General features: G+C 48.7%; 1 protein-coding gene and 1 long non-coding RNA gene across 3 annotated transcripts in view; one reads left to right on the top strand and one right to left on the bottom strand.

Moving 5' to 3' along the window:
* LOC109313467 overlaps positions 1–1,247 on the bottom strand; it is an 11,740-nt gene extending 10,493 nt beyond the window's left edge. The window contains exon 1 of one of the 2 annotated variants that reach the window (XR_002102057.1): positions 546–1,247. This is a non-coding gene — a long non-coding RNA (uncharacterized LOC109313467). Of the gene's footprint in view, positions 1–242; positions 274–545 lie in introns of those variants that run through there. The other variant, XR_002102056.1, reaches the window with a different exon arrangement.
* The window catches only part of PTX4 (pentraxin 4), a 28,387-nt gene extending 11,800 nt beyond the window's left edge, over positions 1–16,587 (top strand). Inside the window, 3 exon segments of the mRNA XM_019540052.1 lie at positions 1,851–1,989; positions 10,592–11,402; positions 15,482–16,587. Coding sequence (XP_019395597.1) covers positions 1,851–1,989; positions 10,592–11,402; positions 15,482–16,119 — 1,588 coding nt within the window. The 3' untranslated portion in view covers positions 16,120–16,587.
* The last annotated feature ends 11,148 nt before the right edge of the window (positions 16,588–27,735 follow it).

The following is a 27,735-nucleotide window of genomic DNA, read 5'->3' on the forward strand; positions in this document are numbered from 1 at the left end:
GGGGAGGCTGGGGGAGAGTGTGATTTAGTATAAGAAGAACTGTGGCAAGGCTGGCCAAGAAAAAAAAGTCCTTGGCAGTGTTTTTCTTATCAGGTACGAGATGCAAACTGTGCGTTTCTAACAACACTCCATTTCTAACAACCAGGAGCCCCACCAAGACACCCATCCCCAACAGGGTGCAGTTTTAGGTCATACCCAGGACCAGGAGCCTCCAAACCATCCCCATAAGCTCCCACCCTTACCGCCAAGATGTTTCATACAGCCTTTCAACCAAATAATATTTCTACCCAGCTACCAATAGTAAACTGCTGCATTTATATAGGCAGCCAGTGTTTTAAAATGGCTGCTGCAATCAAGCACCTGCTGGCTACTTGACTCCACCCTTAAAGAGGCAGGCACTGCAAGTTCACTGCTATACCCTTTACCTCAGCGTCTTCACAGCATTCTTGTAGTAAACCAAGAGCGTCCCAATAACCAACAGGAAAATTCTGTTAATCAAACTGCTCATTGTTGGTTATCAGAAAGTCCCAATTTAAATAAATTACCTTCCTCAGTGACAAGAGGTTATCCATTTCTACTAAGTTTGGAACATATCAGGAAATTGATTAACAACCTGGAAAAATACAAGATTTTTGAGGAGTCATCCTTGGGAGCCACTAAAGCAAAACAAGAATAAATTAGGAGACATCTATCACATATAGAGAATGACTCTTCCTGCACATAAACATGAATTAATTGCAAAATAAATGATTACCATACTAATTAATCAAGGATAGACATTTCGTACAGTTACATACCAGACAACCCAGAAGCCTGCTTAAAATCATCATGAATATAGTAAGATAAGCTGAAGTGATGCCTCATCATTTCTTTTCAGAAGAACCAGCTGCAAAACTCACATCCTCTTACACTATGCAATTGTCATTAGTATTTTGTATTTTAACTTTTGCGAGTAAGCCGAAGCTCAGACTGAGTTTCACAGCCATCAGTGATGAGGCCAACTAGCCTATCCGCCTGCTAATTAACTCATAGTGCTGTGTGGACGCAGTTATATTAGTGTAGGTGAGCCAACATACTCTGCAAAGCAGGTTCCTGATGAGGTTATGTGGGGCCTCTGAGGGCAGTTAGCAGGTGTCTATGATTCCCAAGTGCCTGTCTGTTTAGAGCTTTACCCTCAGAGTCTCCTGAAGCAAGTGACTATGATGAGCTTGTATATGAAGCAGGCAGACCCTTGGCAGAATGTGGATGGTGTGTGATGACTCTTTCTGTGACAATGGCCATCTGGGTTGCTGCTCCTGTACCAGTGAGCTGTGCTGCATGGAAGGTTGTTGGTTGCACCCCAAGCCAGACCAGTGCTAGCAGGAAGCCATTGGCTTGGATCAGGAAGCAGGCAGACCCACGTTCCTGCAAAGCTCATCTGGGCTCCCACATAAGTCAAGCTGAGCAGAGATGTTTCTAGTGTTCCAGTAAAACCAGCCAGGCTGACTCAGCGCCGGGGAGAGAGGTGTCCTAGTGCTTTTACAAACAGGAGCAGTCTGATCTCTGCCCCTCCCCTAGCCCTGCTCCTGCTCCCTGTTAGCAGGGCCTCTGCTCCAGCCTGATTTGCTCCTGAAGTAAGAACTACTCCTGTGCTAACCTTGGCTCCTTGGGAATGCTGATGGAGTCTGCAGATCCTGTCTGTTTTTAGGCCAACCCACAGACTCTGTTTAGCAAAGGAATGTGAGACCTTAGTATCGAAGGAAGAAAGCCAGTGAGCAGCCACAGAGACTAGAGAAAGCCAGAGAGAGAGAAGTGAAGAACCCTTCTTGAGACCTACCAAGCAGCTTCATGAGGTCTGCTCTCTGTTTCAGAATGAGCTGGGTGAGGAGGATGCTGTCCTTTTGCTTTCTTCTGGCTGTTGCCTGTCTGCAGGGAAGCTTGCTGCTGGAGGCTGGACCAGGGGAGCCGCGGAAGCCCTTCTTTGAGAGGTTTAGGAGACTCGAGGAGCAGGTGATTACACAGCTCTTTTGAAATGTCTTTACTGGAGAGGCAAAGCCAGTTCCATTGACCTCAGTGGGGCACTTACTCCCAATGGTCTGTATTTTGTCACCCTGATGTCAGGATGTACAGCCATGCATTTCTACAGTATCTACCTAGGGAGTTGCTCCAGCTCTGTAATATATGTATGTATGGATACATATAGTCTCACAGTTTTTACTTAGGCAAAACTTCTATGAAGTTTCCCTGAGCCATGGGATGTAGCTGTGTACCCACATCCCTTGAGGGTGATGTATGTGTATCTGTGTAGATGGATGGATGGGTAGCTGCTGTTTATATCCATCAGAGACACCCAGCCTGCATTCTCCATGGCAGACCAATGGAAGTTGCTTTAGGCCAGGTTTGTCCAACATGTGGCCCATGGGCCACCATGCAGCCCGCCAAGCCATTTTCTGATGCCCAAGGTCCTCCGCTCGGGCCAGGCTGGTGGGGGAGGGGAGGGGAGCTGCTCACCCACGCGGGGGCCAGGCTTGTCATGTGAGCCGGGTCCTGCTGCCACTGCCGCCCCAAGGGCTGCATGGCACGGGGCTACCCCAGCCACGCCTGATGGGACGAGCTGGGGACAACGCTTGCTTTTAGTTCTCTTCGGTTTGGCCCCTTGCCCTTGGTGTCCTGCCCACCTCCCGGGACCTGCCAGGCTCGGCAGCTGCGACGCGGTCGCGGGATGGGGATGGGGATCTATTTATTTCTCCCCATCAGTCTCTGGGGCAGCAGCTGGCTGGATGCAGAATGGGTCTCTCTTGCCTCTGCCCACCAGCAGCTACCATGAACCTTGCAATAATAGGCAGGTGCAGTAGGGCTGCACAGGCAGGGTCTCTCTGGCCCAGGACAGAGAGTGTTTGAATATGGCTCGCCAGACCACTGAGTGATAAAAAGTTCATGATCCAGCCCCACGTTCAAAAAGGTTGGACGGCCCTGCTTTAGGCACAGCACCTCTGAAGATGCAACTGTCTCTTGAGGTGCCTGGGTAAGGATAGACTTTAAAGACTCTTTTTTGAATGTTTGTACCATTTGTGTAGGGCACGGGTGGGTAAAATGCGGGCCGGATGCGGCCCACCAGGCCATTCTATCCAGCCCACAGGGCCCCTAAAAAATTTAGAAAATTAATATTTATCTGCCCCTGGCTGCCTGTCATGCGGCCCTCAATGGCTTGCCAAAACTCAGAAAGCGGCCCTCCGCCTGAAATAATTGCCCACCCCTGGTGTAGAAGAAAGTGAGTGCAAATGTCCAGGTTAGAGCACTTTGAGATCCTAGTAATTAGAAGTGGGATTAGAATAGCTAACTCAATGAATCCAGTTCCCAGCAAAGGCAGGAGCGAGCCTTGCTGCACAGCTGTCTGGGTCTTTGGTAACTGGCTGGCTTATCTGCCCACCAGTTAGAACCAGCAGTGCTGACCTGTTGAGCCATTCTTTGGGGTGGGCGGTATAGGGGACTATCCAGGGCGCTGTGGTCAGGGGGGCCCCCAGACACCCTCCCACATACGCACACATGCACAGGCACAGGCCATGCTCTGCCACTCATGGCAGGTGTAAGCTACTGGGGGACTTCAGTGGCAACTAATCCTGGGGCTCGGCAGTGAGGCCTGCCTCTCCTGGCTACACCTGGAGCTGACTGGAGCCAGCTGGGGCAGCAGGATACAAAGCCCCCTGGGTGGCAGTGGTGAGGAGGGGCTGCTCTTGGCGCTTGTCTTGCTCAGCCTGTTGGGGTTGTGCCCAAGCCCAGCCCCTGCCCCCCCCCCCCCCCCATTGGTTCACTTGTATACAGGGTGGCTCCCACCAGGCTCCAGAGAACCCCAAGTGCCCAGGGACCTGCTGGGCCCCCATATCCAAATGCATGCCTGGCTGCTGCATGTCATGGCCAGGTAGGCGGCCAGGGTACCATGAAGACTGCTGCCCTCCTCACTCGCTGATGGGGACAGCAAAGTTGGCAGCAGCCTGGAGGTACCCAGTCACCTCCACCCACAGCAGGAGCCCAAGCCTGGCAGAGCTTTGGTGGCAGTGGCAGGCTCAGACCACAAGACTGGTTGGGAGGGGGACATCAAAAGCTGGGCCAAAGGCAAGGCAGCAGTGCACAGCGAGAAGGTGGTGGGGCTGGGCAGCCCTGGCTTGAGTGCTAAGGGCGTCACTATCACCCACCTGCTGAGGTTGGAGACTGAGCTGCAGCTGCTGCTGCTCCCCTCTTCCCTTCTGCCACTGCCACCAGTGTAGTGGGTGCAGGCACTGGGCAGTAGTGCCCCACTGGTGGGCTGGGCTTCCTGTGCAAGCAGCCCTGCCTGCTGCCCCCACACCCTACAACACACCACTCCTTAACCCCCACACACACATTCCCACACACCCCAAGGACACACCCAACACACACAGTGATGTGGGGAGAGAGGGACAGTGATGGGGGAGAGACGGGAGAGCAAAATACAAGTTTGCCCAGGACTCCATTTTCCCTAAAGCTGGCTCTGCTGACTTGAGTTCTGTTATATTTTGGTCATCTTGTGTGTTTCAGCTGTTGCCCTGTGGAGTCAGGCCAACTCTCAGGATCAGAATATTGCCCTGTTAGAAGGGAGGGGGTGACACAATTGCATATATACAAACACAAGTCAATTAGGTGCATACACACATACATATTACCAACTCAGGCGTATACACATCCAAACCAGCCTAGACACATGCATACTTATCACCAAGTCAAGCACACTACACACCAAAAATTAGACAACAATCAGTTGTGAATACCCACATGCAGTTGTGAGTACACATACACAGATCACTAATTCATATGTCACGCACATGATGACATACACGTGTATGCGTATATTTACCAGTTCACACATACAACCCACCTACACACACACAGGTGAGTTCCTAACTTGGATGGTACGGTATGTATGTGTGTGTTTGGGGTACTTGGGATACCTGGTGGAAAGTTAAGGTGAGAGAGAAAGTGTACGGACTGAAAGTTGCTGGAACTGGGATTAGAACCAGTAGACTAGAGAGAAACTGGCTTAGGAAATGAGGCTTGGGGTTACTTAAGGTCAAGTGGCCCCAGGCTTACTTGGGGTCACCTGGTGCCAGGGTGGAAGCAAGGGAAAAAGCTCAGGAGACAGAGGCAGAAAGCTTGGAGATCAGGGGAAAAGGCAGTAGGGACAAGGCAATAACAGTGGCAGAGATCAGGAGAAAAGGCAGTGGAGATGAGACCGTGGCAAAGAAACAGGGGTTTGCAGGCAAAGAGGAGCTCAGGACAGCTGGAGCCACAGGAGCATGGGACAGGTGTTGGAGGTAGCAGTGAGCCAGAAGCAGGAGAGGGAGAAATGAGACAGAAGTTAGAGCAGAGATTGGAGCAGGGCCGGAACCATAGTAAAGCAAAACCCAACTCAGGGGTCCAAATAACAGTTTTATTAAATGAACACTGTACTGGACAGCTTGGTTCCTATACACACTCCCACACACACAGACACAGAAGCACTCACAATGGCAGCAGGAGAAAGAGACTCAATGGAAGGGTTGGAGTCCAGGTAGGGAAGAGAAACAGAGTCCGAGTCCCTGGTTGAAGAGGGTGGGGGTGATAGCTACCTATCCAGGCTGAAAAAGGGGTCTTTGTCCAGCAGATGTTGTCCAGAGGGGCATTGCCAGCAGGGCCTCTGGGTGGATACGTGGTGTGGCATGGTGCTGGTCCAGATGGAGAGGGTGTCCCAAGGAGTCAGTCTTCACTACCCCTTTTTATGGGGCAGACTACCTCTAATCTCCTGTGGGGAGGGCATGTCCAGGCAATCTCAGTCCTATTCCAAAGGATTCCAGGTGTTCTTACTGAGCATGTACAGCCTTGGCACATTGGTGGGTTGCCTCATTTTTGTTTCTTGAATGCTGAGGGTGGTTCCAAGGGCTGGGTTGTTGGTCCAAGTATTGGTTTTGATGGTTTGGTCATTCAGAGGGAGCTATGGTTATACCTACTGCCATTGTCTCTCAAGCACCCTCATTTATCCCCATTCATGCAGGAACCAAGTTACATAGGAGGGGTAGGTGTGAGTCATAAGTTACACAAAAGGGCATGGGGACAAGATGGAGACTTGACAAACAAAAAAGAAATTTGACATGACTTATGCTAACTTACGTATGTAGGCCTAAATCATATAGTATCAGTAGAACAGTAATATAGAACAGTAAAAATCAATATAAACATAATAATTATACAATATAAAGAAGGAGAAAAAACAAAACAAATACAACTTGCTACCAAAATACAATGCTGAAGCTTATCCTATGTCTTAGCTCACTTACACTTATCTATAGGGAATAGAGAGGGAGAGAAAAAGTGAGAAATGTTTTTTATTACGTTCCCTCCCCTTACACAACCAAAACAAAAACTGGGAGTTTTGCTACATATTCCCCCCTTGACATCAACCTTACACAAGGGTGATGTTACTATACTGTTTGGGTTATTGAACACCATGGTCCAGCTATATAGAAAGGAGGTGTGTCATGTTCAGCTGGTTTGAAGTTAAAACAAAATTAAGGCAGTTAAAAGAAATTAAAAGAGAAAAACCTTGGGGGGGTGGAAGAGAGAAAAAAACCATAATAAGGTTGCTTTAAACAGTTACAATGGTATAGTTATCTCTTCACTTATTAAAATAATGTTGAATTAAATATGACTTTAAATGCAGTTTCTTTTTACATGCATCTTGTTATACTGATATCCTAAATAGCATTTAAATCCTTGAGAGAAGTAAAAGAAAAGAAAACAAAACAAAACATGTTATCAGATAGTTTAGAGAAGAGGGGAGAAAGAGAAAAAAACAAAGCAAAACAAAATACACATAACCTTTAATAAATATCATTTTGGTAATCAAATGGAATTTAAAACTTTATATGAATTGCTGCCCTTGTTTTAAATATTAGAACAACTTTCCAGTCCAATCGGATGGAAGTGTTCTGGTCTGGGATCTACAGACAGATTCAATTTTTAGAGGGTGTATTTCCAATTATTTTTATCGTATCTTTATGATATTCATATGCATTTAAACTGACAATTTAAAACAGACCAAACAAACACTGAACATATAACAAGACAACACAAACAGACAGGACAATTTTTTGTAATTTTTGCCATGGCTTAGATGAGGAAGACGCTGGTGGTGGTAATAAGGCCTCCTGGTCTATCAGTCACCTTTGATTACACTGTGGTTTCTGCAGAAGAAAACAAACATACACAAACCTGCCAAGGAAAAATCCTTGCAGTGGCTGATAATTCATATTTACAAATGTACAATGCTGATGTGCAGTGGCAGTGCATACATCATTGCCATTCTTGGGGTGCTTTTCTTCTATACTGAAAAAGTGGAGCAGTTACCTACAGGAGGGTGGCCCTCATAAGTTGAGGATTTTTATGGCCTTTTCCTGCCTCCACATTCCGGTGGCCACTGATCAGCTCATCCCATGTGTATTTTCCAACAGCTCAGAGCCATTACTTCCTGCTAGCCAGGAAGGGTGGCTGGCAGGATAGAGAAGACTGTTTACCCTATTCCTTGAGAGTCAGGTGATTTATTGAACAAGGGGGCTCCCAAAATTAATTGTTCAGTGGAGCCCTGGCGTTGCTGTAAATGTGAGATTGAGGGATGCCAATACCCTTGTTACAATTAAACCAAGTTGTCATTTTAAAGATGAGTTTTTCCTTTAGCGGGACAATTTCTCCCTCAGAATGTTTGCTTAGAAAGACTTTTCCATGTTCTTTTCGCTGGGCATTGTGAAATCTTTAGGATACTTGGGGTAACACGATACTGTTGTTCCTTGAATATACATTTAAAATTATACCAGCACTTTTATACCAGGGAGATAGAAAACAAAACAAACAAAAATAAAACCTGCATTAGCCAAATTTAATACTGAAAACCATTTAGCCCTCCTGATAAAGCTGCTATGATTGCAGGGTACTTCGTCTTTCAGAAGAGACCAGATTTCAGATCAGGGAGTCTCACACACTAAGCATTTGTACTATCATTTTCTGACTTAACAAACTACTTACTATGAGCTATAATCTTATTTCAGTTTCCAGTGATTATTTACACTGCATTGATGGGGGAGGGTTTGGTCCTTCAATTAAGATACATGCCTGTATTTTGCCACATTTTAACCTTTTTTTCTGTGGGAACTTTAGGAAATGCCTTCATTCCATTTTCTGGGTTAACCCCATCATTCACTCAATCACAGCAAAACCTTAACAGCTGCTAACACCTTTCTTTCTAGGGTACCTATATTATACCAACACTATTTCTAGATATATCTCACCCCCATTACCAATAAGAGTCTACTTTTATGCTTCTAGCAGTCTCTGCCTTGCAACACAGGCGCAAAGCAAACACACAACACTTTTGCACAAACACCTCAACAATCTCTGCAATCTCTTGGCTTTACTTGTGTTACAAACATTCACAGTTTCTAGCACAGAACTTAGTCTTCTCTACTACTGACTTCTTATCGGACCGGCAATATAAGTTGTTGTACTTAACCCAAACAGACCACAGCATGATCTTAGGGACCTATGAGATCAGGACACAACTTTTTCTTAAAGCAACTTCATTTTTTCCCTGCTCTAGAGCAGTCATCCCTAAAATTGCATTCTTACTTTGCTCCTACCTGCTCTAGCATTCAAACTTTGTTAATCTTTTATTCTCTCCTCTCTTTCTAAACACTTTTCACATCTCTCTAACAGCTGCCTCACAGCCTGTTTTCCCACTTCCCTCTATCTTTTTCCTTTCCCTCTATCTATTACAGCTCCTTGCTTTCTGAATCTCTCTACGTAAGGAAACAAACCTTGAATGAGTGATCCATGCATCTTTCCTAGTGAAATTTTCTTTAACTCCCTCACATAGGGCTGTAACAATACAGGCACCAGCTGTGGGGGGCAGTTTCAATCATAATGGTTTTCAACCTGTCCAGACCCAGCACTTTCAAGAACTGGATCTCCCTTATGTCCCAAATCTGGCACAAAAGAGGGAAGTCAGAAAACCAGGTTGCTACCCTTTCTACTCAGGTCTAAATACTGGACTATACTAGCTCTTCACAGAAAAAAAAAACAGTGTCTGACACCAAACACTAACTTACAGCCAGCAATAAACTCAAAACTCAAAATCTCAGAAACATCAAAGCTCAAGACACAAAATCTCAGAAGCCTCAAGACAAAACAATCTTACAACCATTTCTGCTGGAGAGGACCTGCCTCCTCTTTCACCCAGTTAGCCCTATGATCACTTATGCCTGGTGTTGGGGTCATCTGCCTGAACATACTGGTTCCTGGACTTCTGTGCCCTACAACAACAACAACCACAACGATAACAACAAAAGTTGGATCACTAATTTGTATACATATATATATATATGTCATCATGTGCATGATATACAATTTAGTGATCTGTGTACGTGTACGGAGTGTGTGGGTATTGACAACTGATTGTTGTCTAATTTTTTGTGTGTAGTGTGCTTGACTTGGTGATAAGTATGCATGTGTCTAGGCTGGTTTGGATGTGTATGTGCCTGAGCTGGTAGTGTGTGTATGCACCTAATCGATTTGTGTGTTTGTATATGTGCAATTGTGTCACACCCTTCCATCTAACAGTGCAATATTGAGATCCTGAGATTTGGTCTGACCCCACAGGGCAACATAGCAAGTATTGTGTCTGATGCAAGGTATCCCACTCTTGGTCACCTGGATTTGCCAGCATAGGTCACCCACAAGGGGAGTTAGAATTGGGGAAACACCACATGAAGTCTTGTTGATTTTTCAGCATTGGATCACATGTCAAATTTGCCTAGTCTGTGTAAAGCCATTGGCTTTTTATGCAGCTCTGTGTCTTCATGGATGTCTCATGAGGTGCTGCATATATCCATAGCATGGTATAAAAAATATCAACCAGTGCCAAGTGCTATAAATCAGTGACAGACTGCACAGACTGCTGATGTCCAGCTGGAGAGATCTGAGGAAGTTACTGGAGGGCTCAGCACCAGGAGTACTGTATTTTAGTTTTAGCTCTGCTGCTGCCTCACTGAGTGGCCCTGGCCAGATCACTTTGGCACACAATGTGTCAGCTTTAGGATGCCCAGACTGACAAACCTTGGGGTTGGCTAAAATTAGTGGGAGCTACTAGTATCTGACACTGGGCAACTTGAAGCCAAGGAAGCCAAAGTGTGACCCTAACTAAGGTGACTTAGTTTGCCCTAGGACACTCACAGAATGGTTAAAGCATCTCATCCAGCTCTGGGCTTGTGGTGAAGTCCATAGTGACCCAGGTCTGCAAGGCCCCTGGTCATCTAGGCTGGGGAGTCTAAAGTGTCTGAATGTGATGCTGGTCATGTTGCTGCTTGTGCACTGCTGGCTGTAGAAACCAGTTTGCCTTAATCACATGAGCCCAGTGGGCTGTTATGTTTGGATGGACCTTCCAGAAGGGATAAAAATGATTGTTCAAGTGCCTGGGAACTGGTGGGGTGTACAAGCTAGAGTTGGTGATGTCCTGTCTGGACACAGCTCCCTTGTGCAGTGCAATGACTTCTGCAGTTGCCTTGGTGTCTTGCAGTTCCGCCGGTTCCAGGAGGTGACCCTGATGCGTCTCCAGGGCATTGCAGGGAACTACAACATTTCCTACAACATCGACACCCGGTTCCAGCACTTGGCAAAGCAGTACAGCGGGATGGTGTCTGCCCTCAATGAGTCCCACACTGCTCTGCAGGGAGACCTGGACCACTTGAAAATCTGGATGAAGAAGCTGCAAAAGAAAACCAGAAAACTGGATTTGAAGATCTCATCCCTGGAAGAATCTGTGAGCAAACAAAGCCAGCAGAGGACTGGGGAGAAGCAGCAGCAGGTTGCCCACCTGACCAACCTCACACTGCAGGTCACAGGCCACAAGGAGGCCATCAGCTCTCTGCATGCCAGCAGCAGCAGCCTGCAGAAAGAGCTGGTGAACCTCCAGGAAGCCAGTCAGAGCCAGGCAACCAAACTGGGTGCTTTGGAGCATCTGCTGCAAAGCACAGCACACAAGGAGGCACTTTCCCCTCAGCACCTGCCTGCCACTCAGCTCCTGAACCAGGCTCCCCAGGGCAAGCAGCTGGAGGCAGAAGGAAGCCAGACACAGAGCCTGAAGAAGTTACACACCAAGCACAGACAGAGAAAGAAGCTGCAAGAGGAGAGGCAGCAGCTTCTGGCCCAGTCCGCAGGCACAGGGCTGCAAAGCAGCCTACTCCATGAACATGCAACCCCCCTGCAACCAAAGGAACCAGAGCCACTGACCAGAAGAGAGCCACAGGCTGCCAGGAAGCAGCTCTCCAGTATAGTCAAGGTCTCACAAGAGCAGAAGCGGCCATCAGCCCCCAAGAAGCCAGGGACAGGTATGTAGTGGTGTTTTTATTTTGTCCCCTGGGGATACCCACGTCAGAGGTGATCACAGGGAGGAATGACCCCAATATTAAGATTACCTAATGCTCTCTTCCTCCTTGTATCTTTTCTTCGATATGAGAAGCTCACGCCTCTATCTTCAGCAGGTCTCTGATATGCAGAAGGGAAGAACCCCTCAACCCACAGAGTGGTTTTTCCTTGTTTGTAAAATCTGATCCACTGTAGCCATAGGACCGACTACGTGAGGTACCAATGGCCCTGGCCCCCCTTTAACCATGCCTAATTGGGTGGAACAGTTCCAAAATGGGAACATCAAGTCTCAGTCCTGGGTTGCATGACTCTGGGACAGCATTTATTTTGGATTCCCAGCATCGTGCAGGGATCCAGATTTTCTGTTCACTTGGCTCTGCTCCAGCTGTGCCATGGGGGGAGGGGCATATCAGCCACCCCTGCAAAAATAAAAGTCAGGGCCTATGACTGTAGCTGAAGTGCACAGTTAAAAATCACCGTTATCTGAACTTGTCCCTCTTATGGGGCTGCCAGCTTTGCCTGCCAAGCTATGTCAGCAGGCCCCCTAGTGGAGACACATCACTGAGTGGGTGGCTGTGGAGGAACAATAAAGGAGGATGCAGGTCTTCCTGTAACCCCCCTCCCACCCCATCCCCTTGTCCAGACCCTGCATGTAATCCAAGCAATGCATTTTCACTACCTGAGGTATAACATACGGTGATTAACCATTTGGACACAAAACATCAAGGCAGGAGCCCATCTGAACTTCCTCCCTCCCTGATGTATGGTTCCAGTAACCCATTCCCTTTTCATGCTAACAGCTAACGTATTTAGCCCCATGTGTCACTAGCTGTCAGCCTCCTCCAGTGCTAATGGCTTAGGTTCAAACCAGCTGACAGTGATGGGGAGATTTTTATAGTTGCAGGTAACAAAATTTGGTTTTATTTTGTTTTTTAAACAACCTAGGAAGTTTCATACTAAAACAGCCGCATTGGAACAAGCTTGTTTAGGTTGCAAAATCCAGCCTTAAAAGCTTGGAGGTGCCAGATTTACAGGTAGCCTGCCTCATAATTTTTAATTACACGGTCACATGCTATTTTTCCACAGGTCCCTTCTACCCTCCCTGTGCAGACTGGAATTTGAGCAGAAGTTGTGTGAGCAACTGTCAATTTGGCATGTCATAATTTTCACGTGCTGGAGTCTGCTAAATAACAGCCTTCTAATGTAGCAGTTTCGAAAAATACAGGTGGAGAGAGTTATTGGGCATGTACATGCACAGCATGATAGCAGGTGCCTGAGAGCACCTTCAAGCATGGATGTCAATATATGATGCTAAATCCTGATTTTCATCTGCTGGTAATTTTGTCAAACACGTTCCTTTGGGCTGAAATGTTCCCTGGCTAGATGCAAATTCCCCTTTCTGTTCAGGTCCTCCTGCCTGGCTCCAGCACCAGTGAAAATGCAGTTTCTTCCCACCTGCTGGTGGAGAGGTTGAGCTAAACCTTAGCATCACACAGGATTTGAGCCACTTCCTTAGCCCCCGGCTTCTGGAAAGCATCAGCTACTGCTGCCTTGCTCAAAACAACTGCCATAAAGAAATCACTTTCCTCATACATTCCCACCGGCTATTTGAAATACACATGGCCCCGAACAAGAGTTTGGCTTCTTTCCTAGATCTTGTGGGGATTTAGAGAATAAGTAAAGAATATGAGGAATTGGCTGGGAGATGTCCACACTGCTGGGTTTTGCACACACATGCAGCAGGATTTTCTGTTAGGCTTCTAGTAGGGCTGTATGAAATTTCACCAACTGTTTTGTTTCAAAGGTGTTTCAACATGTTTTGAGCTCGAAACAGTAAAATTGAAACAAAACAAAAAGCACTGAAATAGCTTCTAAACGAAATGAGGCCACTCGAAACATTTTGAAAATTTCAAAACATTTCAAGTTTCGAAGCAGCCAGGTGGTGGGATGCAGGGGCAGCTCCACGGCCTCATACGGCTCAGCCCTGGCTCTACCCGTCTCCTGCTGCCAGGCTGTGCTCCGATCGGCCCTGCCAGCCCCATGGAGCTCAGCTTGCCAGTAGGAGGCAGAGCGCAGTGCCGGCTCTGCCCGCCTCCCACCACCAGGCTGCGCTCGGTGAACGGAGGGCACCACCAGCTCTGTCCGCCTTCCGCCACCGGGCTGTGCTCTGATTGGCTCTGCCAGCCCTCCATCTCCCCTGCCCAGCCCTGGGTTCCATGGAGCTCAGCCCAGCAGCGGGAGACCGAGTGCAGCCCAGGCTCAGCCGGGCTGCAGGAGATGAGGCTGGAACACAGACGACCTTGGTTCTGGTCTCAGCCCTGGTGCAGATCAGTACCTTGTGCTTGATTCTCCAGGGTGCTGAGCAATGCATCATGGGAGCAGCAAGCACTTGGCAGTCTGGAAATGAGGCCCTTTTCCCTCTGTCCCCTAGGTCTGTACCTGAAGAATAGGGAGTATAGCACTGAACTCCATGCCAGCTAGGTGCAAGACATTGTGGAAGGGTTGACAGTCTAGTTTTAGTAATAATAAGTTGTCTAACTTATTTGGATTTGTATAAGATGGTTTGGATAAGGATGATCCTGCCTTCCAGCCCTACTTTTCTATGAATCTATGATCTCTCATGTCATACTTGTGGAGTGCTTGTGCTCCCCAGTGGAGGTGCTAGAGAGGAACAGGGGGATTTCTCCTTGGAGAGGCTTAGTTGTGGGCAGATCTTTTCAGCATGCTTGGTGAAAGGGGTGAGTGAACAATTGTGCAAGCAAATAAGCACCCTGCAAGAGTGTCACAGGTGCCCTGTTCCTAGAAGTGGAGAAGTGGAGCTGCCAATCTCCAGGGGCAGCTCAGGTGCCGGTTGCTGTGGCAACCAGGCAGGCCATGTGACCGGAAGGGGGCAGGGCCGGGCCTTTATAAGCAGCCCAGGCCTGAACCTAGGTGGCAGTTCCCTTCTAGCAGGAGCAGGAGTGGCTATGGCATGATTAGAGAGCCAAGGAAGCATAGGCCATATGTTATAAGGCAGGAAGCTTCTTGGTGTTATGTTGCAGCCGTTTGGCTCATGGTTTAGTCATCGTTAGACTGGTGGACCGGGTGAGGCTATGAGGGGCGGAGGAGGCCTCATAGGGACCCCGCAGTAGCGTGGGAAGGGGTCCTGGCTCTGTAGAGGGCGCAGCTTTGATAGGGGGCAGCAGGAAGCCCTGGAGTGAGAAACCGGAGGACCGGGTGAGGCTATAGGGGTGTGAGGAGGCCTCATAGGAGCTCCCCAATAATCTGGGGGTTCCTGGTGCCCAGTAAGGGCACAGCAAGCGGTGCCAGGGTGGCACAGTGATTGCCGGCATAGTTGGCACAGCGAGCGAGCGCCAGAGAGGCGCAATGTGTGGGGTGTAGAGACCCCAGCCCGTGAGGGCGGTGTTTTGCCCAGTGGGGTGAACGACCCTGAAAAAGGTTAGGGGGCCAGGCACGGCTACGGGCCACCTGAGCCCCAAGCGTGGGAGGAGCGCGAGCTAGGCCTGAGAAGGCAGGTTTGGGGGCCAGGCAGGGCTATGGCCGCCTGAACCCAAACTTGGGAAGCCCGAGTGAGGGCGAGAAGCGTGGGCAGCGTGGCATAGGCCCCAGAGAAGGGCACCGAAAGGTAAGGACCGGATAACATCCAGGAAGAGCTGCGAGGCTTGGGGCGTGCTAAAGGGGAGGTAGGAGGTACGCATTGCCCACAAGGCAGGGATGCATTGAGGCACCCCGCTCGGAACGGGGAATAGTATTAGCGCGGTGTCCAGGGTGGTAAGAGGCAGCCTCCCATATTAAACCTCATAACATCGAAGATGTGCCGGGCGAGTAGAGGGTGCTGGATCACCTAATTGACATGGCAGGGGGCGCTAGTGAGCTCACGGCCGCTCATAGGCCCCACCTGTGACAGAGACAGGGGTGGGGGTGGTCTCTGCTGGTATCCTCAGGGAATGGGGGCTGGAAGGGCAGGAGACAAGTCCTCACAGGACAGGGTTCCCCAGAAGAGGTGACAATTGCATCTTTCTCTCTCTCTCTTTCTGTCTAGTCTGCAATGTGGGTTCAATGCTGCTTTTCCCCAACGTTTCCACTGAAAACTTTGCCACCTTGACCCCAGGCTTCAAGGCCAGCCTGTATGAACTATCCCTTTGCAGCTGGGTGAGCACCCCCTCTTCCTACCTGGGCACTATTCTGTCTTATGCAATGGAGGAGAATGACAATAAGCTGGTTTTGCATGGCAGGAATGCCAGGGTCCATGGCTCCATCCACTTCGTCATTGGAGACCCAGCTTTCCGGGAGCTACCTGTGGGACAGTTGTTGGACAGCAGGTGGCACCACCTGTGCATCATCTGGTCCTCTGTGCAGGGCCAGTACTGGTTTTACGTGAACAGGAGGCTGGTATCCATGGGCTCCAAATTCCAGAAGGGCTACGTGATTCCTCCTGGTGGCTCACTCATCCTGGGCCAGGAGCAAGATGTAGTGGGTGGGGGGTTTGACCCCTCAGAAGCCTTTGTAGGACATTTGGCTGGCTTGGCCATCTGGAACCGTGCACTATCACCTGGGGAGGTCTCTGGCATTGCCACAGGAAAGGGCCTGCCCCATGGCGTCATCTTGACGCTAGCTGACATCTCTCTGCATGGAGGAGTGCAGAAGGTGAACTGCACTTGCCTGGAGCATTGCTTGTAAACAAAGCCCTCCCTGCCCCAGGCTGTACCTAACATACATGAATCGCATGCAGCCCAGGATGCCCACCACCAGGTAGTTACTGACACTGGTTTGTAGTGCCAGGAAAACTCTGACTAACCTGCTGGGCCATTTCTTTCATGAGGTAGGGAGTGGGACCAGGCTCATTGCGACTCAGCCACAGGGCTGCCAACTCAAGTGTTTTTACTGACACTCTGCAAACTTTTTATTAACAAACTTTTTTACTGACTGCTGTTTTATATAATAAAAATGTAACCTTTCTGCCAGGCCCTGGGCAGCAATAACAAGGGGGTTCAAATTTGGGGGTTTAACACCAACTTTCTAAACTTGGCTCAAGGTCCCACCCAGAAACTTGGTAAAATAAATTTTTTAACTATGTTCTAAAGTGAGAAAAGTCCCTATTTGCAACAGACTTTCAGCTAAAACAGGGTTTTACTGCAGCGGAAAAAGAGAGAACCTTAACCATTAAACATTAAGTGAAAACCAAACAGTTAATCAAGGGAGCAGGCACCCAGGACTGCCTCACTGCTGACGTGGCCCCACCTATGTCTGTTCACAGAGGGCTCTGCCCCATGTGCTCAGCATCTACCATCCCATACCATGCAGATTCCACTACTCACTCCTTGTTCATCAGCAGCACACTGGAGTCCCAGAGGCTCCCTGCCAGTGACATCAGGCCTCTCTGAATCTCTGGCTCTGCAACAGAGCTGTCTCTGAGCTGGTCATGCTACCTGGCACCAGGTCCTGCTCAGCTGCCTTTGTCATTGTGGCAAGCAGTCATTGGGTCTGTAAACAAGTGTTACAGTACCACTGTCAGGATCAGGGTGTGTGGTCTTGTGGCTGCAGAGGCCCTGGTTAGTCCTGGCAGTCCTGGGGCAGGTGGGACTGGGCAACATGAGCCCGCATTGCCACCCAGCCTGGTCAGGCCTGTGTTGCCCTTGAACAGCTGGCAGGAAGCTTCCACCTCCTGCATGCATGCCCTCATTTGGTGCCCACACCTGCAGTCCTGTTCCTGGGGACTTCATGGGCACCTCCCTATCATTGGGGAAGCAGGTATAGAGTGATTCAATCCAGAAGGGCTTAAACTCCAGTCCTGGGGATCATCCAGGCCCCACTCTTCTACCAGCACAATACCAGGGCTCTGGCCCCCAGCAGCACTTCAGGCCCCAGCACCAGCTGCTCCAGGAGCTGGCACTCAGGAACAGGTATAAATATGGCAGCAGACACCTGAGTCATAAGTACCAGCCTGTACCAACATCCCCATCTCCCCAGGCTGGATGTACCCGCTGGTCCAGCCCCATACAGTCCTGTGTCAGCACTGTGCATTTCCCATGCCCTAGTACTGCAGGGGTCTGGGTCAGATCCACATGCTTCTGCCCCTCTCACTCCCCCAGGATCTGGGGCTGGAGTTTGGCTGTTATTGCAGGGTTTCCTGTAACATGGAGTTTCACTCCTGCTGTCTCCAGAGGACACCAGAGTCACATGTTTCCACAGGTGGGTGTGCTCAAGCCGCATGCCATGGGTGCTCTACACGGGGTCAGCCAGGCAGGGGGCTGGAGGGCTGCTGGGTTATGGCAGAGGTTCCCTGGTGGCATTAGCCAGTCAGCAGCCACAATGTCAGTGTGAGTGCTGGGCCTCCATGTGGCTGCATGGACCTCCCTGAGTCCTGGCTGAGTTAGGTGGTGGACCTGATTTTGCATCAGAGTGGTGCAGGGAGCACAGAGCGCTCCAGCAAGGCCTTGGGGCATTGGATCATTGTGATAGCCAAAACCAAAGAAATTAATAAGTAATACATATGTGCTTCTTGGAGGCATTTGGAACTTTTGTTTAATATGAAGCTTGTATTTTTGTAACCCGCAAATGTAACTTGTAACTGTTCGTGGAACTGACTAGGGGCACAAAAAGACAAAGCTATAGCTGTGAAATAAGCTGTCCTAATAGTTCTTTCTTGCTCAGAATTTAGCCTTGATGATGATAAAAACTGGATTCAACTGCCTAGCTTGTTATTTCTTGAAATGTACTGGATATCTCAAAAAAGCATAGTCAGAGAGTTTTGAAGGGGCTGCTGGATTTAGGCAGGCTAATGTTAATTTCAGACCTGAAGATGATGTGTTGCAATTTGTTTATTGGATAAACCCAAGCTTGGGCAGTAACTTATTATAATAATTTCTAACACATTTTAACCCCAAAGGATAACAGCTATAAAGCAATATTATGAATGGCTACATAACTAAAAAAAATAGCATAATTAGAATATAAAAGAACACACACGTCATAGTAACCCTCGGAAAGGACAGAACAGAAGGGTCATCACTGTCCCATACCCCCACGGATCTCTCTTACTCCTTGTGAGAGTGAGGACCAGATCCTGACTGAGGGGCTTCCACCAGTTCTCCTTCGGGCAGCCCAGTTCAGAGATGTCTGACTTTGCTGATTCAACTTGACGTGCATCTTCTAACCGAGGGACTATCGATAAAGAAATTAACCAAGAGTTCCCACTTGGTTAGTAACTTATCTGTTTTATTATCACTGTCAATTTTAATCTGTATTGTTGTTTGTTTATTAGCTTAACCTTTTTATTAACTATTATATATGCAAACTATATCTTTTGTTGTCATAAGTAAAATTTATTCCTTTTTGTAAGTGAAACTTGTCATTACTTTCTTTTCCAACATCACCTCCTTGATCCCGAACCAAAAAGTCCAGTGGCTAATAAAGTTGCAGTGCTCAGTCAGTCTGCAACTAAACTGATATACTCACAATGCCCAGCTGGCCTGTTACAGATCTTTCCTGTAGTGCTTGACAGAGCCAACAAACACTGTCTAGATGGACAGGGCTGCTGTGCCCAGGAAGATGCCAGCCCTGCCCTTCTCTTTCCCCCCTGCCCACAGCACACATCCTTTCCCCCACCCTGACTTGCCTGCTGTCAGGCTTTTTTGACAGAGGCAAATCCTGAAACAGCCCCTGATCCAGAGCTGAAAGTCCCTGCCTGGAGTATCCCACCAGTGGTTCCATTTCTGCCTTTGGCAGCTCCCTGGTCTTCAGCACCTTCCAAGTGTCCATCTGCCACAGCTGCATCATGTCTGTCAGGGTCTTTCTAGCCTGTATGTGTGGGGTTGAGGGGCAGGGTAAGAACAACCCGTGTAACATGTCTGAGATGCACTCTGGGGCAGTGGGTGCAAACACATGCTATGGCATGAACCTCACTCTCCGGAGCAGAACTGGAGAAGTTCTTGGCTATCATCTCCAAACCGATCATGCTGCCCAGCACAGAATCCTACTTGTTAGGCCATGGCCTTGAACCCAGAGCCCTAGCCTGCCCAGCACAGCTGCTCATCCTGGTCTACCAACTCCTCAATAGACCACTGGTATAAACACAGGTGGCTAGAACCCTTGATCTGGACCTAGCCACACACCCACTTGCTGCCACTGCAGTGGCCAGCCAAGGTCAGCTGACCCTCATCCCTTCCAATATAAACCCCTAACCTGGAAAATAAAGTGGCCAGGTAATAAGGTTTAATCTTGTACCTAGGCTGTTGCACCCTTGGCTTGGCACTCTGCTGGATTCTCTGGATACCTGACCTGGCTTGCCCACGGATCCTGAGTTTGGCCTGACCTTTTGGTGGGCCGAGTGGGTGAAAGGCAGCAGAGAGTTGGAGCCAGAGCCACAAGTTGGGGCAGGAGCTGCCTGGCTGAAGCTGCCTCCTGGAACACCATAGTAGAAGCAGAAGGAGGAGCCAAGCTGCTGCTGGAGGCAAAGGGAGTGCAGCACGGGAGTGTCTAGGCTCTGCTGCATGTGCCCCCTGCCCCTTCCTCACCCCTGGACAGCTCCCAGGACCTAGCACCCAGGCAGCCCTCCCACCCCCTCCTCATACACCCACCCTTCTGCACACACCCAACACTGCCCCTGCAGGGCAGGGGCCATGATCCTGGCCTTGCCTGCCTGTCTCGTTCCTGAACACTGCTCACTATCTGCCCATAGTCCCACCCCATATAGGGAGGTTTTGTGAGTTGTGCAGGTGCAGGGTGTTGACCCTGCTTGTGACAACTCGTCAAAACTCCCCATGTGGATCCTGGGCCCAAATAATTACCCACCCCAGATTTAAATCCTGCTTATAAGCTTGAGGATCATTTTTTCCCTAAAATCAAAGGGTTAGTCAGAAGTACATTCCAGCCCCAGGGCAGTGCAGTCATGGTTTCTTTCCACACCCTAAAGGTCCCATCCTGATGGTGCTGAGTCTCTAACTCCCACTGATACCAGTCGGGACTGAACGCATCTGACAACTTGACTAATTACTCAGTGGCTTGAAGGCTGGAACCCTAAGCCCTGTCACTGGCAGATGCTTATCAAGTGCTCCTGAGTCAGAAGGACTGTGAGGATGGAAACATCAGTGACTGCAAAGGAACCACAGAACCCAAGGCCTTTATTTTCCCTTCCTCCCTTCCCTGTGTCTGCAGCTATCTCCTAATTCTTTTCTTTTCTCCTGGCTGAGCTCCTACAACAGCTGCTCTGCTCTAGTGACTGTCTCATCCTGCTGACCCCATGGTGGGGTGCACTCCTTAGTTTATGCTGTTCTCACTGTGTTAGGATTGCTGCCAAAATTCAGAACCTGGCAGCAACAGCTCTGATCAGTGGGACCTTTGCCACCTCTCTATACCCCATTTCTAGGTACCTCACTCTGTGGGTTCCTGTCCAGTTCTGTGTCTCCAGAATGGCTAAGACAGCTTGAGGTACACTAGAAAAGGTCCCTGAAACCTCAGCATTGATTTTCTTTGTAAGATCTGATCCCATCCATGAAGTTCTGAGGGATTGGGAGCAAATGCCAGCCTGCTGCTTCTTGGCTACCTCCACTAGGAAATCCCTTTTGGGCTGGTCCCCTTCACAAACCAGGTTCTTGACAAGACAAACCAAAGGACTTGGGTCCTTCTGCTCCCTAGGAAGTTTTTGATTATTAAGAAAGTGGGGCGGTACCATGTCCCCTGCTGGCTGAGAGTGACAATACTGTACTTCCTGGTGGGAGATGCATGATTCAGCTTCCGACAGAGCCTGCATTCTCTGGGAATGGGGAAGGAAAGCCTCCAACACATAGTCACCTTTTGTAAAGTGATGTATATGAGGAACAAAATTAGTTGAAAACAACATTCCTTCAGCTTGCTTTCATAAATTGCTCTACCTATAGCACCCAAATGACCTTTAGGTCAGGTACCAGGCAAAAAACTAGTTGTTCTACATGTAGTGGGCCCCTCTATCCATCGTGGGGGGACTTCTATTTTATAGTGGGTCAAGGCCAACTGTCATTGTATAAGGAACAGCCCTGCCCTTGCCGCGGCAGCACATTGACAGTGCCTTCATCCCCTGTTCCACCTGTGGCAAGTTAAAGAAGTTTTTGATATTTCAGGCATCGTAGGTGCATGTGAGGGCTGTTCCTGGGGACTCTAAGAACAGTTTAAGCCAGTGATTCACAAGTGAGGATTCCACAAGATCCTTGTAAGAGTGCCATAGACATACCTCCCTATGCAAGGAGGTGTTTGCAACTTCATCTTCTAAGTGGCCTATGCCCGCTTCAGGATCCCACAGGCAAGCAGCACCTGCAACTGCTTATCTGATGACGACTCCTGTCTCTTGTTCCCTGCTGGGGGGGCAGCATGCTCTGCTGTTGGTGGTCTGTGCACTGATGCTTTTCACCCTGGCTAATTCCCCTGCTCTTCCATGAGGCTGAAATTCGCTCCTTATTACCAGTTACTCCTGGTTCCTTTTTCAATGATAATCTTTATAAAATTTAAGGTTGTCAATAATGAATTATACATTTTAAAGAGTTAGAATTTCATCAAAAGTGTATATTTACTAATAAAAATATAAAATATCATGTATCAATGTGTATAGTTCTTAATAAAGAGCTGAGATTAGACTGGGATTATTGGACAAAATCCTTTTGATTATGGGGCAAAATCCCCAAACCACGCACCTTTCCCCAAACCACACGCCTCCACTACCAGAGAGTATTTCTGAAGAATTCTGGGCAAGGCAGTACCCAGCCTGAAGCTCAGTTTTCATGTACCAGCCTGCCAACTGACAGTCCCCAGACCTGTGTGCAATGAATGTTGCCTTAAATAAGGAGTTGAGTTTGGGCCAAGATTATGAGGCAAAACCCATTTCTGGTCACCACAAATTATATGTCTCTGTGCCCAGGGGACTCTCCTGAAGGATTATGAGAAGGTCCCAGCCTGATCCAAAGCTTGGTTTTTGACTACCAGTCTGCCAACTGATGGCTTCCCAGGCCTGTGTGCCATGTTCATTGCACTGAATAAGGAGCCGTGTTTGTGCTAGGATTATGATAAACATCTTTTTAAGATCACCCCAAACCACACATCTCTGCCACTGCAAGACTCCCCTGAAGAAGTCTGGTCAGGTTACTGCCTAACCTGAAGCTCAGTTTTTGTGCCAGCACCAGGCTGTCTACTGACAGACCTATGCCAGACCCCTCTCCACCATATGAGGTCCACCATTTCTTTCCCGTCATCCTCTTTTGTCTTCCTGTAGTGCCAATATATTTCACTTAGTTCCATTTTAATATAGTCCTTGACTGTGGGGTCAGAATGTCTGTTTATGAGCAGGTTCCTGGCTTTCCACAGTGCAGACCTGAAGTAGGATACGAACGGGTCGAAGCAAGCTGTCGGGGTCCCTGGCTGTCTGGTCAGGTGCCCATAGAGAACTGCTTTCCTGGTCAGGTCTCAGAAACTTGCCACCACCAGGAAGAGCGCATGGATTTTCTTCCACACCCCTGTGGTATATGGGAAGTCCCAGAAGAGGTGGTTAATTGTTTCTGCCTGCCAGTGGCAGGTCTGTCACAGGCAGTTGGATGGACCTCTGTGCCTTGTGCTGTTTCTCCATGCCTGTACAGGGAGTGCCCAGTGGGCTGCCTGCCAATTCAGGTCTCTGGGCTCTTTCTGTAGGTCCTTGGGGAAGATTCACTCCCACAATGGCCTGGCAGCTGTCACCAGGTAGTAAGTCTACAGGCAATATGGTGTCCCTTACCACCTCCTGCATCTTGCAGTTCTTCACCAGGGTCACAAGGGGAGCATCGTGCAGCTTGTATTTCTCTCTAACTTCAGAATCTCATAAAACCATGGGGAAACCATGGTCCACAGGCTCTCATTGGTTGTCGTGTGCACCTGCCACTGTCACAGAAGCTGCTCTGCAAAATACTTAACAAAGCTGGCTGTTTTAGATTCCACCCCTGTTGCCAGTTTGCAAACCTGGCTCATGTATTTGGCCCAAAAGAGAAGGATGTCTGGCATTCCCTCTGCCTTTGGACTGTTTCTCTTCGTACAGCTTGGTCCTCACCGCTTTCTCCCAAGTGGAGTTCCAAAAGAAAATGCACATGGCTCTTTGGATTCTGTGAACGACTTGTTCAGGGGCAGCCTCTCTGAGGGCAGTGGGTGGGGGTACAAGTATAGAGATAGATGTGTGGATACGTGGTGCAAACTGTGTAATGGGTTTTTAATGGTTTAACTGTCAAAGTGTGCTTTGATCTGCTAAGTGAACCATAAGGGCTGCTTGGCGGAGTGTTGGAGGTAAAGTTATATAACTTTTGGGGGGGAAAAAAGGCTGTCCACCGACAGGCCTGGAGGCCTGTGTGTGTGTACAATTGCCCTGGATAAGGAGCCGAGTTTGGGCTTGGATTATTGGGCAAAATCTCTCTCAGATCAATCCAAATCACATCTCTCCACCACCGGGGACTCTGCTGAAAAAGACTGGGCAGGCAGGCCCCTGCATAACCTGAAGTTCAATTTTTACATGCCAGCCTGCCAATTCATGGCCCCACAGGCCTGTGCGCTAAGTGCATTGCCATGATCAAAAAATTGAATTTGGGCTGGGATTATATATCAAAATAATTTTTGGGTCGCATCTCCGCCACTGGGATAACCTCCTGAAGAAGTCTGGACTAGTCCTTGTCTGACCTGAAGCTTGGTTTTCATATCTGACACCTGACTGACTGACACCCCTCCACCCAGACCTGTGCTAAACACATAGCCCCAAATCAGGACCTGAGTTTGGGTTGGGATTACTGGGCAAAATCCTTTTTGGATCAACTCAAACAACACATCATACTTCACTTCTCTCCTGAAGAAGTTTTGGCAGGTACCTGCTTGATCTGAAGCTCAGTTTTCGAGTGCCAGACTGCTAGTTAACACCCACCCTGTAAAGCTTGTGTGTTATTTTTCTGCCAGGCACTGGACAGCAGTAAGAATAGCTGCATACAAATATAGGGGTTTTAACACCAATTTTTCAAATTTACCTTGAGCCTCCATTTTACTTGGTAAAGTAAATTTGAATTGGGTGTTCTAATATGAACCAACCTACCCACTTGCAAGCAAAGGTTAAATTAAAACAGGTTTATTACAAGGGGAAAAGGAAGCAAGGGGACACCTGAAGCAAGACCATAACTATTTAATCTTTAATGATAGCTCAAAATTGATCACAGTCATAGTCAGCAGCAAATCAACCTAGGGGGTTACCACCTAGCCCAGTCACTGCCAGGGCTGCCATTCAGGACCTCTGCCACCTGCACCAGTTTAGCAGTAAGTTCTGGGTAAGAGGGTCCACCCTGGAGGCGCTATTGCTTCCTACTGTCAGGGATTTGCTGCCCTTCTCCTGGGGCTGTACTGCCTATGCCAGCCAAAGTAGAAAGGGCTGGATAGGGAGGCCCAGGAGTTACTGTCACTGATGCTGTAGAGCAGTGCTAGTGTGTGATGCTAGGGAGGGCCGCTGTGGATGCTTTTTCCAGGGGTCTCAATTGGTCTGCTGGGGGTCTTCTCCGCTCCTCCATGTCACCAGGCCTCTCCATCCCTCTGCCGGGGGGTCTCTGTGGCAGGCCAGTAGGGGGTGCTCCTGTGCTAAGCCATCCACTTCACTGCGCCTGACCACCTTCCAAGCTCTGAACATCTCCCTGGGGGCGCCTCACGTCTAGCTGACCCCCTTCCTGGAGCACACCTGCAAGCCTTAGGGTAACGTTGCCACCACTCATGAGTCTTGGTCTGTTAGTGGCTGTGTGCCTCGTGAGGTACATGGACTTTACAGACCTGAAGGGGGTACTTTACCCACTGCAAGAACTTGAGGTGCCTCCCTTAGTGTGAAGCACAAATAGTGGTCTCCCTTAGTCAGCCAAACCAAGGCCCCCCAGGCATAATCTAGACTTTCTCCCAGTAAGTCTCCCATGCTAGGTACAGAGGAGAATGTTACTGATTACAGGGAGTAGGTTTGGAATAGGATACACGGTAGAGCAATCTCAGAGAAATACCTTAGATCAAACAGTGGCATGGTAACCTTTGATCATGCATCTGATTTTCTGTAGCCTATATATCTAGCTAGATTTCAGGGAGCTTACTCACAAGTATCATCTAGAGGCTAATAGAGCTTTCCTCTGGAGGCAGGGAGTTCATAGGGTATCCATGTGTTTCAAGAGATAGACAGCTGCTGAGGCTCAGCTACTCTCAGTGTCTTCATTATGGCTGCCATCCCTCCTCCTGGGCAGTCTTCAACTTATACAGACTTTATGATCTCACTCTGGGGTCCAATGGAGACTAGCTGAAGTTGGCTACAAGCCAATCAAGTGGAAATGCATCACTGGTTACCAGGTAGAGGGACAGTGGCTTTTGCCTCCCCTCCTAGCCTCTAGGTCATTGCTTAGAACCATGGAGAGTTTAAGCACCTACCCCCAGATGTGTGAGGCCAGTTACTAGGCAAAGGGAGTAGGTTCCCCCCTCCCTCAGGAATGTATCCAGCTCAGGTTACAACTCAGGGTTACCTGAAGCAGATGGGGGCAGGGGTGTCTGCCTTCTGCAGTGACCGTGGTAACCAGGTTGTCAGATAGGTAATAAACAGCTGACTGGCTACAGATGCAGGCTAATTCCCTCCTTAGGCCTGCTGCCACAGTAACCTTCACCTGTGGGTTCCTGCCTGACTGCTAGGGCCCTCTCTCTAGGGAGTTTCTGCCCTTAAAGGAGCAGACACCTTAGTGCCCTGTGACAACCCCTTTGAGGTTAAGATGGGAGTTAAGCAAATCTGCATAATCACTCCAATGTTCTTCCTGATATTCCTTACCGCAATGCTACATCTGACCACTAACATGCTACCAGTCAGAGGAGCTAAACTACCAAATAGATGGTAAGCTGTTTAATCTCAGCCGACTCCAAGCCAAAACAAGACTACTCTGTCTTCAATCACTGAGCTCCAGTATGCTGATGATGCTGGAACTGGCGAAAATGGGACTCGCGCTTAACATTCAGAAGACTAAGGCTGTCCATCAACAAGCTCTTAATAAGCAGTCCCCAGCTCCAGAAATTCAGATTTATGGTGAGACTCTGAAGAATGTTGAGTATTTTCCTGTACCTGGGAAACCCTCTCTTGCAGAAGGCTAACATCAACAAAGAAATGCAACATCGCCTCAAATGTTCAAATACAGCCTTCAGATGTGAGGAAATAGGTGTTCAAAAATTGTGCCACCAGATTCCAAACCAAGCTCATGGTTTATTAAGCAGTCATTATCCCTACCTCATTGTACATGGCTAAGTTGTGGACAGCTGTTACAGAGAGCTTGGGGCGCTATGTCACTTTAAGACAAATAGGGCATAACTGCAACTGGATCCCCATGGAGACCAGGCTCAGCAGATGCTGCCGGGCGGGGGGTGATCCCCACTCCCCCACGCTGCATGGGGGGGTCTGCATGAGCCCCTGAATCACACCCGCTGCTCCCTCAGCAACAAACACCTGGCTGATTCCATCTGATCTGTTGCTGCTCCCTCCAGGGAGCAGGGCATGGGGGATCATCGCTTCTCCCTGCTCCGTATCCCCTGTGTCCGCACCATCATGGTGGTGGGCTGCCTTCTGTCAGAGCATAGATAAAGCATTACGGACAGATAGACAGAGATTTAGGCTTTTATGATGTTAGACTAATATTAAAAATACATTTTTGATGAAATTCTAACTCTTCAGCATGTCAAATTCATTAAGAACTTTAAATTGTGTAAAGATTAGCATTGAAAAGGAAACCAGGAATAATGAACTGAGAATTGGGGATTAGGAACTAGGAATAAACAGCCTCCTTGTTCCTCCCACGCTCTTGCAACTTGCAGGGAGGGCAGATGACTGGCTGCTGGGTTGCAAATCCCTGGAGAAGTAGCTGCAGTCACATTAGTCCCCTTTAGTACAGTGAGACGAGAGAGGGGGCAGACAGCAGAAAGAGCCAGGCACTGAAGAGCGAAAGGATTTGCATTTGTGGTCATTGAACCCTGACTTCCACTACATAAAGGGAAGGAGTGCAGCTTTGTACATTAACCTCTGCCTGTGCCACTGTGGAGGGGGTTTTCTAGGCGGTGGAGGCCCAGAGGGAAGTAGCTTTATACATTTTGGAAAAAAAAACATAGCACATGTAGTCTTTACACATACTAAATTCTGAGCCTTGTCATTTACCTGCTGCCCCTGCCACCCTCACCTATATCTCCAGTAGTAATGCCATCCCCTTTCACCTCCTGCAGGTTCAGCTGCTAAGCAGCTCTTGCCAACACCAGACACCACTCCCTGCCTGCCTGTTGTTG

Source organism: Crocodylus porosus, unplaced genomic scaffold, assembly GCF_001723895.1.
Source record: "Crocodylus porosus isolate Cpor-Errol unplaced genomic scaffold, CroPor_comp1, whole genome shotgun sequence".
NCBI lineage: Eukaryota > Metazoa > Chordata > Crocodylia > Crocodylidae > Crocodylus > Crocodylus porosus.